Source organism: Parambassis ranga, chromosome 3 (assembly GCF_900634625.1).
Source record: "Parambassis ranga chromosome 3, fParRan2.1, whole genome shotgun sequence".
Lineage (NCBI taxonomy): Eukaryota > Metazoa > Chordata > Actinopteri > Ambassidae > Parambassis > Parambassis ranga.
In genome coordinates this window covers 21,515,412-21,532,652 of record NC_041024.1, presented here as the reverse complement: position 1 = coordinate 21,532,652, position 17,241 = coordinate 21,515,412, and the positions used below count along the sequence as shown (strand labels likewise).

The 17,241-nt window shown below is 41.4% G+C and overlaps 1 protein-coding gene across 2 annotated transcripts; it reads right to left on the bottom strand.

Moving 5' to 3' along the window:
- Nucleotides 1-502: 502 nt before the first annotated feature.
- Nucleotides 503-15,346, bottom strand: LOC114433579 (solute carrier organic anion transporter family member 3A1-like). Of its 2 annotated transcripts, XM_028402219.1 has the most exons (11): nucleotides 15,170-15,346; nucleotides 14,836-15,088; nucleotides 12,204-12,663; nucleotides 4,052-4,150; nucleotides 3,634-3,903; nucleotides 3,386-3,550; nucleotides 3,080-3,278; nucleotides 2,862-2,997; nucleotides 2,574-2,746; nucleotides 2,269-2,333; nucleotides 503-1,990 (listed from the first exon to the last, which is right to left on the bottom strand). In XM_028402219.1, exons 2-11 carry the CDS (start codon nucleotides 14,992-14,994, stop codon nucleotides 1,614-1,616), a joined length of 2,103 nt encoding a protein of 700 aa, XP_028258020.1. In that variant the 5' UTR covers nucleotides 14,995-15,088; nucleotides 15,170-15,346; the 3' UTR covers nucleotides 503-1,613. The 2 variants fall into 2 exon arrangements, with proteins under 2 accessions (XP_028258020.1, XP_028258019.1); XM_028402218.1 differs by having other exon boundaries at nucleotides 14,836-15,346.
- Nucleotides 15,347-17,241: the final 1,895 nt, after the last annotated feature.

Genomic DNA, 17,241 nt, shown 5'->3' with positions numbered 1-17,241 from the left:
TCCCACAGAATTCCTAAACAAACAAAAAATAAAAATATATATCTGAATAAACAATCACTTCAGTGTGAGTCATTATGATTCAGCTGAGGTTTGATTTCAAAAACAAAACCAAAACAAAGAAAGAAAGCAAAAAAGTCATCACAATGCAGTATGCATTATAAAGGCTCTTCCATGGTCAAAAATAGAATTTGGAGGCCATTTGAATAAAATGTATATTTAACCACAGAGTATGTGCAACTACTGAATATATATATATATATATATTTATTATTTTTTTTCTATGCATGCATTTCCAGCATGCTCTTAAATTAACTAATTCTGGCTGGACACTGTGCGTCATGCTAAGCTGCGTGACAGCTAGCCCGCCACAATCAATAGGTCTCATTGTGGTGACTTGGGGTTCTACTTAAACACCCTCACACTCTCAGTCCACATGCTCATAATGCAATCTGATACTGGTACTATACTGGGTCTCCCCCCCCCCCCCCCCACAGCCTCCACCTGCTTTGGCCCTTCTACATACACCTACCCTGAACAATTATTGTTTGCAATGTGCCCTGCTTGTTATTTAATATGTTGCTTTGTATTCCATGCATCACTGCTGCGAGGGGGCGAACCCAAGAGCAGAACTGCTTCACCAAGTCCAACTGCATGTAGCTTGTTGGATTGAGTGGTTCTTGGTGGAATTATGCAATCAAATCTGTAGTTAAATAGATCACTAAGATGTCTCATGTTCAACTACTCCTCATGTCTTGTATAAGTAATTAATATGGCACCTAACCTCAAGCTTGTTATTTAAACAGTAAGAGTTTTGCCTTTTGGAAGTTGCACTTATAATCAATCAATATGTAGTTACAAAAAAATGGTCTCAGAATTCTATTCAGCATTTTCTCCACATTATCAAACAGTAAAGGAATAATCAGATCTCAACCCTCCTCTACTTTTAAAATGTTTCTATTCTACAGAGGAAAATTGGGCATTTACAGTGACAGAATATATTCTTCTTATATAATCTTATTTTTAGTTGGAAGAGTGTGGAAAACACCTGCCGCTTTGATTCACACACAAGACTTTGGTTCCAAAATGGGCAACCCTATTTTCTTGCTAAAATACTGGTGACACACACAATAAAAGTGTTTTTGTTCAAATATTGCTGTAAACGTTTACTTCTGGAAGAGAGGCTACTTAACAATTTTCAAAACCACAACCATTTTGCATCTTCTGATAACCAGACCTGAGAAATGGTAAAAGAAAATAATCTGTCTAATAAAACTTGAGCCTCCAATAAGTCCAAGCTTTATGAGACACCAATTTTTTTTGAGGTTATTTTTTTAAAGATTTTTCTTTCTTTTTCCATTGCTGTCACATCTCATGTTTATAAAGGGGAAAATGTCAAAAATGGTAAATAATATAATCCAGCTGATGCCTTTAGCTAACAAAAATGTGCATATAGAGCATTTTTGGAATCAGCTCACTTTTTTTCAGTATGTGTGATGTTGGAGATGTGAAGACCCTTATTGAGGACATTCCTCTAAAACGGACACGACACCAAGGAAATATCGCACATTAGGTCAGTTGCACATCAGCAGCTCCAGTTCAAATGCAGACCACCACTATAACGCTGACTCCATGTTATCACACATCTCATGGTCCTCCAGGTTGTATATGAACTTTGTCCTGTTGGCTGGATTCTGAGTGATTTCTTTTCCCAAATTGTCCAGAGTTACATTGGAGGCAAAGAGTTCGGTGGGCGTGAGGTAGCCCTCACTGTTTTTGATGTATTTCTTGTAGTTCTTTCTCAGACACTGCCACGTGGTGGTGTACAGGATGAAGGCTGATGACTTCAGGGCGATGGCGATGCTGACGTACAGATGCCTGTAGGCCACGTTGTCATACAGCATGCAGGCGCCCTTCTCGCCGCAGACAGAGCTCCAGAACAAACATGTGGAGTCGATACCCATTCCAAAAATCAGAGGGGGAGGGATGAAGCCTAGAGCCCGAGGGGGGATTGTGGACAGACAGCAGGTAAAGAGGTCAAGAACAGCACCAGTTTGAGTTCAACTTTCCATTTTATCCAGGCAGACAGGCTGATGAATGTTTCAGGCAAGGTGAAAAACTGATCTGACATTTACAACACACAGAGTAAAACTACAGAGCACAAACACACAGAGACTTATAGCACAAAGCACACCAGCACAAATGAAGTGTGTGGATAAGAAAGTATATAAGAAAACCTTAAAAAGTAAATGGTAAGTCTCCTTCTCTTACCTATCAGCCTTAGGAGCAAGAACAGAACTCCAAGAGCATATGATTTAAGCTCTGGACTTACAGTTCTGAAAATAAAGAAACAACAATCATCAATACAAAGTCTACAGACAAGTTAGTTTTTGATAAACTGGAATTATGATCAAAATCTAGAGCCAGAAATAATGTCCCACGTGTATTAGTATTTGTTTAACTGTTATTCATTAAATCACTCTGGCAGTTGTAAGGACTCTGTTTACCTTTGATCAACTATAAATGTCACCATTTCACCAGCTCCCTCTTGTGGACTGTTACAGAAATTCTCATACCTTATGAGGATGATGACGGAGGGTGTCTGGGCCATAGCTCCAATCATGCTACACACACAGATAACACACAGGAAGGTGAGGAAGGCCTGCTGACAGCCTGGACTGGGACACTTTCCCGGTAAAGCTACCGCCTCTTCAGTGGTGCTGGATACACATGTACAGCTGGTCAGGTTCTGACTCGGAGACAAGACAAGAGGTCAAAATGTCACTGTGACATAAGGTTCTTCAGATTTTCACAGTGGTGATGAAACAGCTTGTTTCACTTTCAAGGCTATAGTCTCTACTCACTGGTTTGGTGCAGCCAGCAAAGCATGCTGAGAGGTAGGTGATTCCATTGGAACCACAGACAGGGCTCACTGATGCTGTATAACAGTTACAGTTATTGATGCATGCGGACTCAGGCTGCTGCCAGGACTGCAGTGACCTATAGAGGGGGTCAAAGTCAATGTTACCATCAAAGATTACTTTTTGTTTTTGTTTTTTCTTTTCTTTTATATCACTCTTACTCATTCCCATAGGCCACCGTAACCCCAGCAACAGGTCCAGTGTCACAGCCCAGGAAGAGAAAAGAGACATAGCAGGCAGTGGACACAAGGTTGACCAACATGGCCATGCGGACAGCACCCAGGGCTGACAGATTCAGCTTCTTCACCAGGAGGCCCCCGAGGAAGATACCAAGACAGGCACAGGGGATGGCTGTCATCCCTGAAGAGGGAAACATGAGGATATCGATTTAAATTATTTCATGTAACCTTATCAAAGCCCCTAGTCTGTGAAAACGTGCTTCTTCTACTAAGACAAGATCTGTCTACCTAAAAGCTGATTGGCTGAAGAGGTGGTAAGGTTAAACTGCTGCTCCAGGTATTTGCCAAGGAAAGCAGCAAAGCCAGCAACCACAGCAATCTCCATGCAGGCTGCTAGCGTGATGCAGCTGAACACCGGGTTAGAAAGAAGGTGCCTGGTTACTCTGGGGATGACTAGAGAAAGGGATGAAGAAAAAAACAAAGGTAGTACATGGTATAAACAGAAAGATGAAAGCTATTTCTCTTCATCACCTCACCTCTCAGATGCTCACAGACTGAGAGTCCACTGTTCATGTCGAAGCCATGGATGGCCCCGTTGGGTTTTGAACCCTGGTAATCAAGGGGGAGGGAGGAAGGCAGCATGGCCTGTTCACTCTCCCCTCCACTGTCTATATTCTGCTCGTCCAGCGACTGGGGGAAGCCGAACATGAAAAGGGCCGAAAGAAAGAGTAAGGCACCGCAGAGGAGGAAGCCACCCCACCATGCCCCGATCCAGCGAGGGTCATCTGGGGTGATGTCCAGCTTACCTACAGAGGGGGCAGGTACATTCACCACAGCTATTAATGAAGGGGAGGGTGGTTAAAAGCAGTTATAGGTTGCAAAATACTGAAACAACAAACATACTGAGTGGCTATTGTTCATGGTAAAATATTCTTATCATATTATTTTACTTACTGGTGTCGATGAAGACGGCATCAACGTAGAATTTGGTACAGACAGAACCTAGGATGAAGCCACAGGCTGGGCCGAACACTAATGTAGAAAATAAAATACCTGAAAGGCAAAGCAAGGCATGTAAAATGTCAGACAGGTCAAAGAGACGCAGGTTCCAACATGAAAGAGGTTAAAATGCACTTCACCTCATTGCTCAGCAGAGGGCAGCATTGTATCACCACTGCATGCTGCGTATTACTGAACACTGCTCTTGAAAATGAAGCGTCCCACCACAGAATGTTTTTGTTAAATCCATTGTATGACTACAGCCCATAGGCTGCACAGTGTAGGACCACATTATCCATTTAGATCATAAATAATTTAAGAGGAAATGGAAATATTCAGGACTATCTCTTGAATGCAGGAAGCTGCCCTGCCTTGCCACAGAGGCTAAGAGGTTTCCATAAAGATTTATATGTTGCGTGTGGCAGCTAATAGTCAGTTCACCATGCTGGTGGTAAGCAGAACAACCTGAGTGAGTACCAGTAGTTCCAGTAGAACGGGGCACTGCTCACTACTGACAGGATGAAAGGGCCGGTCAATATTTCTGAGCGATTTAATGATTAGTCCTGCACTGCCAGTGTAAATGTGACAGACTATTGTTATATATGCATATAGAGTTGAGAGAATTTACTAAGTCTGAAAAACATCTTTGAAGCATCCTTTAATAAATTGTAGACACCATTTGTTGAAGTAATACAACTATAAATAGTTTGTCCCTTTAAAAGTAATGCTTTCAGAATCATTTTTCATGGCATATCATAACAGTCCTGAGCAGGTCCACAGCGTACATCACTGTAGCCGGGGAGCCAACTTGAAGATGGAACATCCTGTTTACCTACAAGATTATTGGCTGTAGGCAGTGTTTGAATATGGGAGGCAAGCGCCACACAGGTAAACATCCTTAGCACCCTTAGAGCTCCATTCAAACAGCCGATGTAGACACTCGAATTTTTACTGCACTGTATGTATAGATGTGTAGATGCAAACAAGCAAATACACATTATACATGAATGTGTGTGGGGGGCATGGACAAATGACTGTTGGGTATAATGTTCATTTCAGCAGAGTCACTAATGCTGGTGCGGCTGAAGTCAGGTGATAGAGGAGCTCTGGAGTTACAGCCTGACCATCCAACGAACAACATCCTATATCTTCCTCTGCCTTCCACTGGGATCACACCACAGACAGGCACAGGACAACTAATCCATAAATGTATGTGATGGAGAGAGGCTGGCAAAGACACACACACACACACACACACACACAGAGCAGTGAACCAGTCGAAAATGTTGGCCCACAGCCAATCTGATTCACAGTACACTGACGCTCAATAATCTGAAAACTTTACTATGGGTACAAACCAGCTTTACTGTGTCTCCTTACATGAGACAAAGGAGCAGACTTCAAAGGGAAACAGCTGATGACAACAGCATGAGCACAATGACAGAGTTATGCAGTCAGCTTTGTTATGCTGTGGATGAAGGACAGAAGCTCTTAAGCCTAAAGCAACAGCTGCTCGGCAGCCATCGAGAAAAACATACTAGACTGATGCAAGTCTGCTGTCTGGACTCAACAGTGAAGGCAGTGGAAGAATGTATGTAGTGCAGTGAAGAAGTGTTAAGCATTTAGAAAAAAATATTTGGCTTAGTAAAAGCAGCTGCAGTGTTCTCCCTCTGACAGACAGCTTGTGCTAATGTCAAATTATTTCTACCGACTCAGATTCAGAAGAGATTTTAGAATTTTAAACTGACAACACCACTCTTACATTGTGTTTGGAATTGAAATTGCTGCACCGTAACACATTTTGCAAACATCAGCAGCTACTAAACTTCCTTATAATTCACTTCCCAGCAGTGTGGAGTGATGATGTGCACATATTTTAAAAGCATTCTTTAAAAAAAACAAATGCCTCTGACATTAATGAACTTTCCCAGGATTGGTTGAACTTTGGATTGCTCATTAAAGGCAGAATGTAAATCTATCAGGACTTATTGACTTTGCAGTGATTGTAGTTCTGGCTCAAGGCAGCTGAGGATCGGAGCCGCTCACACTATCTACGGTTGAGCTGCAGTGCATCTGCACATACAGATGGATTGATGTAATCAACATGTAATCAACACAATGAGGCACAAAACGTTGTCATCATGATAAAACTGTGGGGTCAGGGGGTCTAATTTAGAAATTATAGAATACATTACAGAAAATATAACACTAACAAAACACTTGAAGTGAAGATTAATCTTCATTATTTAACCCAGTGTTTTCATACGTTCTCTCAGCAGTAGAGTAGCCTTGATACATATTTTACATTATACATAATTGATACATAATTTGTTTATACGTGTAAAGTGTAGTATTTCTACCCTAACTGTAAGAGAATCATGTAATTCACAGGATTATTTACTAAAGCACAGAAACACACAAGAGGAATTTGGAGGTGACTTCCACATGAACCCTAGCAGCTCAGTCTTTTTCTGCCTGACTAACATTTGGAAATGGCAGGTAGAGACACTTCAGCCAAGAACTCGAGGATGTGGCAGATGGCTCCTTGTTATAGTGAGCAGATACACACAGGTCTACACCATAGCCTGACCTAACACAGGTTTGAATACTATGAAAAAAGTGAGCTAAGAAATATAAATCTAGGGTCTGTTCTTGTATTTAAAACTATACTATACTATATACTACTGCTATAAATTTGAAATAGTGAAGGCATCTACTGTAACACATGTACAGCTGCATTATATATCATACTATGATAGTATAGTGCAGCCGTACATGCACCATTGCATCATTAACTAGTAGTTTCATATTTCATAGTTCCAATTCCCTGTGCACCCTCCTCCAAACACACTACATGTCTCCCATATATGTGATACTTTTATAGTTTTACACATTTTATTTATGAGTTGTAATCGACTGCCTTTTTTTATCATTTTTTTTCCCAATATGGAAGAAAAACAGTATCTATACTTCCTTAAATTATTTGTTTTACTCATTTTAACCTGATACATTTTGTCTTCTAATAATCACTTTTGCTTACAGTGACTGCAAAAAACCCCTTCATACTAGCACATTCAGAAATGATGGAAATCATACATAAGCTAACGGTAGCCAGCAGTAATTAAAGCAGCAGAGGTCATACTGTGTGAGACGAGACTCTTCTACCTGGCCACAATGCAGCACATGAATAATTTCACACTCAGATTCACATTATGGCACAGTTCAATCACTGACACTTTGTACCTTGGCAAAGGTGCCCCTAAAAGGTGCACATATTAAAACAGCGTGGGCTGGCCTAAATGGACAGCGCAAGCTGAGTCAGCACCCCTTCCTTACCCTTGCTGTCCTACAGCAGAGGAGTAATAACTCCGCTGGAGTAAAAACATTTTGCTGCAGTGGACTCTCAACTTGCAGCCTCACACTGCTTCATTACACACATTACAGAGATGAATAGAGGCTAAGATATGACGAGAGAAGCTGACCCAGCAGAGCGCAACTCAGGCTGCGTCTCACTCTACTTTAATATATTGCAACTTATAGTTCTGTGCTGCAGTTTTCTGCATTGTCGATGCCATTTAGCACCTCTCTCTTATATGTTTGTTGATTTGCTTGATGATGGGATTGGGATGGAGATGGTGGGTTACACATACACAATAATATTTAGAGTTTACAGCAACAAATACTGTCCCTGTACTTGCACAAAATGCTTAAGTCAGCATGTCGTATATACGCAGTTCACCTCATCAGTTCATCTTTCTTAAAAGTGTTAGCATACCAAGCTTTACACACAGAGCTGGGACTGATGGGATTATATAAGCCATAACATTTTGACCTGATGATGGTGCTACATGGAATATTAATGGATTTAAAAGTTACTGTATTTCACACTGAGGGGAACATGAGCCACATCCAACAGTTGCTGAGGTATTTGTCTCAAACCCACAAACATGCCCCTCAGAAAGCAACACAAATCAGTGGCCTAAAGACCACGAAGGTTAAAATATGTCTGTCTAGTTCAAATGTGGTAAATAAATAGTTTGATTATTCCATCCAAGGTGTATATGGCATAAAATAATTCTTCAATTTAACCTGTCTTATGCTGCAGACCTTTGAGTAGCCCGCTGTAGCACTGCTCTGAAGCTCACAAGCACTGGGGTAAAGATTTACATCTTCCATTAGCAGGATACAAACATTTACACAGCACTGCACAGTGAAAGCCATCAGGATGTAAAACAGAAACTGTTTGCAGCTACGTTGTTTTAAAGAAACAGCACAGAGCATAAATACTCTAATTGAATAGCTGCTCTTCTGTTGGTCCCTCTGTGAGACACATACAATAGATAGGGGGGGGGGGGGCAGCTGCCTTCGCCTGGGGTATCAGTCACACAGGAGACAGCAATCAATAACCCCATTACAATCTGGCTTAGATACTGCAGACCACAGAGCTGAAGAGCAGGTTAGTCTTATTGTGGGAAGCCATTTTCTCCTCAAGAATGCAACACAGCTGACACACAACAGGTCAAGGCTTTACATATTATATAAACTGTTTATAAGCTAATGACAATACATACATTTGACTTCATCATTTGGTGCATGCTAGAATATCTAAACCAATCATTGGATGGGATTAGAACAGCTTGATTGCTTTCAGAAGACGTGTCACTTCAGTGATAAAGCAAGCGTAGCTTTATAGAGCTGCTACAATGTCACTTTATTTTTTTATGCGGTTAAGTAAACCGCTGCTGATGGCTAACTGAAGTCCGTTTCTCTTGACCAGTCTGCTTCCTGGACCATCGCTCACTACAGATTAGAACACAAAGGCACACAGAGACAAGTGCTGGACACCAAACAAAAGCCCACATATTTTGAGAGCAGAATATCCTGTTGATACACAACAGACGCAGGACAGGTGCATGCTGGGGGACATGATGTGCCATAGCAACTATTAAGTGGTTTCTGTATTCCTCTTGATTATTTCTTTTGCCTCCTTCAAATCATTCTGTATTGATTCATGTGGGCTGAAGAAATGTCCACAAAAGAGCGGCCTCCCCTTCAATCATTGCATTGTTAGAGTGCTGGTGAAGAGATGCTGCTTTAATATTTAATCAGCTGGTTAGATGTTTGTTGAACTACTCCAAACCGCTTCTCTGTCATGTTGCATTATTCAAGGGGTTTTCTTACAATGCAGATGTGTCTTTACACATAAAACTTGTCAAACAACACCAACTCCTTGAGACTGGGGTTAAATAAAAAAAAACAGAAGGGGCTGCAGTAACAGTAACAGTAACAGCAGCAGCACATAACACATACAGTATGTACTGTATAAAGACCAGGCTCCATGCAATTATGGAGCCACAACAGCAAACAATGTAGGAGGTAACCATGGCAATCAACATGCCTGGATTGTCAAAAAAGAGAGAGAGAGAGAAGACAGAGAGGGGGTGGTTGAGAGAGAAAAGAATAATATACTATCTGTAAGTGTCAAAGGAAGAAACATGGGGGGTGTTATGAAAGAGAAGGAAGCTGCAGTGGTACTGTACGTAAGCAAAATTATCAGTGTAACATAAGATTATGTTCATAGTAGACATTTTAGTAAACATCACAATGATAAGATTATCATTCTCAACATGGTTGATTACCATTTGGCAAGCAGAGCTGATGGTTGGTAGTGTTAAACCAATGAACCAGACAAGCCCTCATTTCTAACCACTGAACTGTGCTCTCCACCACGTCATCATGAGACAGCACAGAGAGAGAGAGAACAAGCTACTGAAGTGAAGTCAACATTTCTGCAAGGAAATACAAACATCAGGCATCTGCTATGAGCTGGCCTGTAGCCAGGCGCAGGGGGGGCAGGGTGGCTTGTTGGGTGCTGGTGCTAACCTCGTGTGCCCTCCTTCCTCTGTCCATCCCCTTCCTCCCTCCTCTCCGCTCTGAGTGCTACTGGCAGAGAATGTGCAGATCAAAGCTTGAACAAACCACAGGCCTTCTCACCCTGCAAAGTGCTCTGTATAGAAACACAGGCAGGGACTACAACAACAACCAGGATCCTTTGAGGAGGAGGAACACCTAAACACATGCTAAAGTAAAAAAAAAAAAGATGCAGATGTTCATTTGTGAGTAAATGTGTTTCTGATATACATAATAAGGAATGGCCCACGCTGATTGGCCAGCACTGCAGCTGTTCGACCAATTCACATTTGTTCAAAAACCCAACAGATGGTTGAACAGAATTTGTGACACCTCCAGGAAGAAGAACATTAAACTCACTCCATTTAGATGATGTGTGTTCATGGTTTATCTTTGTTCCAGTCTGACCTGCTGAAAAGCTGTTTGTGTTTGTGGTTGCATTGACTGTATCCAGTCACAGAAAAGTCATGGCTTCTATTATATGAAGAAACACAATGATAGTTATTACATATTGTTGTATGTATTATATATTATATAATAACCGACGTGTCTGAGCTGTGCTGCCTGCAGGTGGCTGAGTGGTGAGAAGAACAGGGATGGTATATAGCTTCAGCAACTGTCTGAACTGTTGCCTTAGCAACTTCGGCAGACAGGCTTTAATGCATAATGTCGACCTCTTGGTTGGTGCTTTAACCGCTCTCTTCTGCTGCTGATGTATGAACACTGCTGAAGTTCAAAGTGAAGCTTTGCTGAAGCTTTGCAAGGTCTACACTATATAACCCAGAACCTGGCTCTCCATGACAAGGCAGATCTGATGTTAAATTATTAGTAACATCAGTAATCATCTGTTTACAAAATATCTAGTCTCTATAATGCATAATTGTTTATGGAGTATTTCTCCAGCAACACTATGGATGTTTTGGAGGAGTTAATCGTAGGTCCCCCGACAGTCTGATGAACGCTCTTGTCTGCTACAACTGTCATAACATTTTTCTACACGTACATATTCTGACTAGCAGCCGAAGACACCAGCAAACTGCTTCCAAGCTGGAGCAGTGTGCTCAAACGTCTTATCAGAATTGTCAATTTTTTCCTCACCTTTACTTTTGTGGACTGCGTGTTCAGTATGGTTGCCACAAGTTCCAAATAAATGGCCGAGTGGATTTGGACTCCAAGAGCCTAAAGACCATGTCAGGTTCCATTCCTGTCAGCTAAGAACAGAAATCTGAGGCTGCAGTGGCCACAGGTTCACCAAAGGTGGATAGGCCTGGATGAAACATAGCCTGGTCTGATGAAATTTCATATCTGCTGATGCTGCAGAGGGCTGACCAGGATGTGGCTTCAACTCAACTTTTACTACCGATGGTTAAATAGTGTGGGGCAAAAGAAAGAAAACAAAGACTGTGGCTCATGACCATGACAATGGACTCCCCACTCCCCCAACCCTGAACCCTGCAGACCTCTGGGATGTGATAAAAATGGAATCTTTGTCACATTAATGTGTTGCTGACAATGGTGTTATCATGTCATCTAAGCGTGGCCAATTCTATGAGGGAACATAGATGTTATTTTATAAGCAACTACCTTGGGTTAACACTTTATTTCAGATACTCAAGCCTGCCTCATCTCCCAACCACTGCAGTCTTTTACCTGATTTGCTATCACATCTGCTATTCACCATTTGTACGTCTAATAAGCACTCATAATGATTAAGGGGTGATTACAAAAAGGATGACATCCATAGACACAGTGCCTATAACCAGCAGAGCTTCAGTAAAAGAGTCACAGTTCTTTTTTCATTTTATCTGTCTTTATCTGTGAATCACATCTCTTAATATTCTGTGCAGTCACATTCCCTCTCCGATATTTATATTCTTTCACCCGACAGCTGCTTAGATTCACACTGACAGCTTTATTTTAAATATATTTACACTATGAATTCTGGATATGTTTATGCTGATTAAGAATCTTAGATTCCATCAAATATATTTAAATATATTTAAAAACAAACTGTTTGCTCCTCTAATGTTATCCTGTTATGTGGTTGATGGCCACAAATTCCCTAATCCACATTTCTTGCTGCTTGGACTCAATCTTTTTGTCTTAATCTGTCAACAATTAAGTCCTTGTTTAACAAGAGGGAGAGAAAGAGAGAGAGTGTGTGTTTTTACATGTGCAGTGTGTTTGTATAACTCACCTATATACAGTGAGGAGTCCTTCCTGTGAACATGGTCATCGATGTATGACACTCCCAGAGGCTGAACAGGTGTGGCCCCGATGCCCAACAGAACCTGTGCTCCGATCAGTAGAAGGTACATCATGTTGGTGTTGGCTCGGTTACCACATTTATACCCAGAGTCTTGGTTTTCTGATTTGGAAGTGTTGGAGCAGACATCTCTGCCGTCCTCAGCGTGCCACGAGTCCCCGGCCTCGTACTCATACTGGTGAGTCAGGAACTCTGGGAGCGCCGATAGCAGCGCACCTAACGCCATCACAATCCCACCACAGCCAATCAGGCGGGGCCGGTGAGCCTTGGCACCGAAGTAGCTCACAAACAGGATGAGAGCCAGGTTGCCTATTTCAAAGCTGCTGGCGATGACGCCCACATCGGCACTCTGGAGGTTGAAGCGTCTCTCAAGAGTGGTCAGAACACTCACCTGACAGAAAGACAGGGAACAACTGTTACAACTAGCAACCAAACACATTACAACATCCCAACAGTGTACAAGATGGGTCAATGTGGTGATTTTGTATTGTTCCTAATTGCTGTGATTGTTCTCATGGGAAAGTATTTTTTATATATTTTACACAGCACAGCCATCTGCCACTCCCTCTAAGCTCCTATCAGCAACCTGTTGATAACATATAGTAAATGTTTTGCAGTGTGGGCCAACATCATCATCATCCCTGTACTCCTCCCACATTTTCCCAAGGCTTCCCTGAGGCTAGCCTCGTGGCAACCCCAGAGACAAGGATATGTACATGTGTGTGGCTTTAGGCAAGACATTTTATGCAGCTGTTCTAATTGTACAAAATGGACACAAACAACACACCAGCTGCCTTCTGGTCATGAATTCACCAATCAAAGGTGTGTTATGAAAAAAAATCATGATTATACACACCACAGCTCCAAAAGCTCAAAAAAGCTTCCTTTCAGAATCAATGTATTGTATGTATGTATTATGTAATTGATGTATTGTTGTTTGTTTTTTTATCACCTACCTGCAACTAATTTTTCAGGATATGTAATGTGATACAAGATTTTTTTAAACACATTAATAAAAGTACAACTTCTCAGTAAAACTGAATGCTAAGTAGAAATAACTGAGTGACATCTAGTCAGCCTATGTTGTACTGGTCCTTTCATTTGAAAAGAACCACCAAAAGTGCAGCACATGATACACAGCAGTCCACATAACTAGAGTCTAGACTTTAGATATGACCTCACGTGACCTCTAAATTCCAGATTTAGTGATCCTCTCTAATTATTAGACAGCAGAAAACACTAGTTTTCTGAAATTAATTGGCCCTGAGAGAAACAAACAAACAAAACACACACACACACACACTGTGAATCGGGAGAAACGTGGCTGAGTAAAGAACATGGTAAACAATAGTTTATACAGGAGAGGACAGACAGTGTTTGTATTGTGCTTTCATCTGCAGAGGGATTTTGTTAAAACTTACAACTCAGTCTTAAAGGAAAAAAATGACTATAATTCCTGAGTACTGCAAAAACACATTAAAATTCAAAGGTGTGACTGCAGAGTTACACAAATGTCACAGGAGGACCTTTTTATGAGGTTACTGCAGAATTCTCCTAACAAGTCCTTCTCTTTGAGCTACAGCAAGGCTGCGTCCCAAGTCTGAATGATTTCCTCTGTTGATCTAAGTGTGTTGATCTGACTAAGCTGAAAATACATTCACACACCTTTCAGAATATTTAGAGGACATTTGTGAAGATGTTGTGTCCCAGAGCTCATTAAAAATAACTTCCAGCTTCACCTCCCATGAACCTTTTGGTTATTTTTAGTACCAAGCCTGTGCTGACACCTATCAGGGAAATGTTGATCAGGCCAACAAACCTGACTAAGATGCATTCTCTTTTTCAGGCAGATTTACAGTACTACAGTAAAAAAAAAGACAGACTTTGAAATGTATGCCTCTGCAACACTAACCCCTGTTTTTCATATCTATTTCCATGATTTGTTTTGTGTTCTAAACTCCTATTGCTTAATCTAATGACAGTTTCAGACATTCATCTGAAGATATCAGTGCACAAACAGCCCATTATAGTAATCAAATTCTCACAGGAAATGCAGTGTTAATTAAAAAAAATGTTCTTGTCTGGTCTGTTATGGAGATCACGTCATCTCCTTCTAGGGCCTATGTCTTCCAGTGTCAAACGCCTCCTGCATTATTCAGGCGTATGAGCGCAGCGCGGCAGAGCCGGCAGGTTGGATGGACCTCCTGGCCAGTGTTTCGTAACCTCCTCTCCAGCAGACCATCCATATACGCATATAGAAATTTCCTAAACAACGTGGAGCCTACGACCGCTGTGACGCGTTTTGTGTCATGCAGATGGCGCATAGGCCTGATGGATCATACGCAGCAAGACATCAATCAGTGAAAGCAGCGCGTCCCCTGGTCGCTGGAGGATGTGATTATACTAATGTGATCAGAATAATACGACTATTTACTGCATCAGCTGAAGCGCCGCATCGTTAGTCACTGTCTGCCCGTGCAGATCTGAAGGACGCTCCGTTTCCCCCCTATGGTACCTGAGATACGACGATCCTTCATACCAACATTGTGCCTGAGAGACTCACCAGATAGGCTCCCACGGTGCCCTGTGCCAACATCAGCGCACATTCGGACACCAGGAATATCTTAATGTTGGAAAAACACGAGGTCTTTTTCTGGTTGTCATCCTGCTCCGGGTCGTCGGTGCTGCTCCGCTCTGTGCAGATCTGGTTTTTAACCTGCATCCTTCGGGCTCAGACTCCGGCCAGGTTGGACGGCATGAAACTGAACGGGTCCGGTCCGTCGGAGAGCATCTGGTAATGATGATGACGATGTGCACTGCAGGAGATCCCGTGTCAATAGCCTGTCAAGGCTAGAATATACAACAAGAAACACTGCTGTCCAGTCAGCATTACGCACAGTCCGTCTTCGACCTCTCTTCACCGCCGCCTGTCCAGCCGGTGCGAATTGGCTACATCATATTTAAATACGTAGGTTACGCATATATGTATGACGGCTTCTGATATCCGACGTAAAGCACGCTGTTTCACCACATCCGGGATGTTACATCTCCAATCAGCACCGGCGCCAACTGGTTTGGCTTCTCAGCCCGGTTCCGAGCCGCAGCTCTGCGTCCTGCAAGCAGTGTTACAGAGCTCCTCCCATCCACAGAGCAAAGCCCAATGAGAGAGCTGTTTCCTCACTGCCCCCCCTCTCTCTCTCTTTAAACGTGCTTCTACGCACCATCCTTCACCTGTGCAGACTCTCAGTTCTACTGCTGCGCAATGTTTCATCACAATCCTCTTTAAAGGATCCTCATGACCACACAGAGACAATTCTGTGCAACATCGCTGCTCATTAATCAGCGTGGCTGAAGTGTTCTATGAGGCTGCAAATATATAGGTTTAAAAAATGGAACTTAAATAAATCAGTGGTTGGCTGGTGTATTACTGTAATAGCAGCTCGATCTAAAGGAATCCATCTTCCTGTTTGACTTGAGTCTTTGTTGGCTCAGGGTGGTTAAAAATGCAGCTACACACATAAGCACCGTGTTGTGTTCAAGTGCTTCAAGTGTTTTATACAGAAATGTTCCCTATAAACTACTCCTTTAGATTAAGAACCTCTATTTGCCCCACAGTGGGGAAATTAGGGTACGAAAACAAGCATTGACTAAAGCTTATAGGGGCGATTACATGTGCACCTTGTTTATTTAATGATCTCACATCGCACTTTAAGCTGGAAGCTTCCACAGTTTGACACTAAAGGCAACATGAGTCTGTTCCTTAGAGCAACTTAAGGATAAGATCCTTCTTTTTGGGTTGTTACTTAAGTACTTAATATAACAACACACAACTGCCAATCCAAAAGGTAACGATAGCTTTGAATGGACAAATTGTGCTTCTTTCATTTTACCACATAAATAAATAAATAATACCTCCTCAATTTAACCTATTCAGTTATTATTTTACATAGGTCCCTACAATGACAGCAGAGAAATTAAAAAAATGTGTGTTATTTTTATTATAACCCTGAAATAATAGAGCACTGAGTGCCAAGGTCACTCACCATTCACCCTGCAGCTTTTGGCTCCCAATATACCTCGGACAATTCAGATGCTCTAGTCTATCAGGACCGATTCAATAGCATCTGAAGCAGCACAATCTATCAGGCAAACTGTGGACTCAGCAGGTAAAGCGTCCATTTCTCATGGAGTCACTCAAAGAGCTCTGGGTGATTTAGGATCAACCACACAGTGCCTGCTGATGCAGTGCAAGCTCACTGAAGACATTATTTTAGGATGCCTCTTAATCACAAGGTCCACTGGATGAAGAATGCATTTATACATTTATCCTGTAACAAACAAATAAATCAACGGAACACAGACTTAAAGTATGGCAAACTTTGCTCGCAGTGCCGAAGCTTTTGATTCCCATCATTAGATTTGTCTTCATTTTTTGAGTTTGGTAAATTTCTTGTTGTTTTTATGAACAGCATACAGTATGAAACGCATTATTCTGTAGGTTTTTTTTTTTTGCTGTGACAACAGGAGATCAATGCATGAACCTGGCCAAAAAGCTGAAATTTTGATTTATTGATCTCTCTTTAAATAAAATCTGTTTATTTGTCAAATATCTTTCACCTAATACCAGTAAAAATAATAACATTTGTGTGTTTAGTCAGTTGCAAACTACTGTATATAAAGGCATAATAAAGTGTCTTCTATATAAAATTATCACAATATCAATATTAGGTTCAAGCAGTATAAAGCAGTCTCAAGCAGGTGCAATAACAGACTGTAAGTTCTATTACATATTGTTGATATTCTAGTAAAAATAGAATTATAATAGAATTATTCTAAAAAATAGAACTCATGTGAAGAGCAGAATGTATTAATTAGTATTTAGTTACAAAGGCTTTGATAGATAGCATGCAGCTTAAAACTACATTATTTATTGAGACCTAGACAGTGAAGCATCGTCCATTTAATGCCA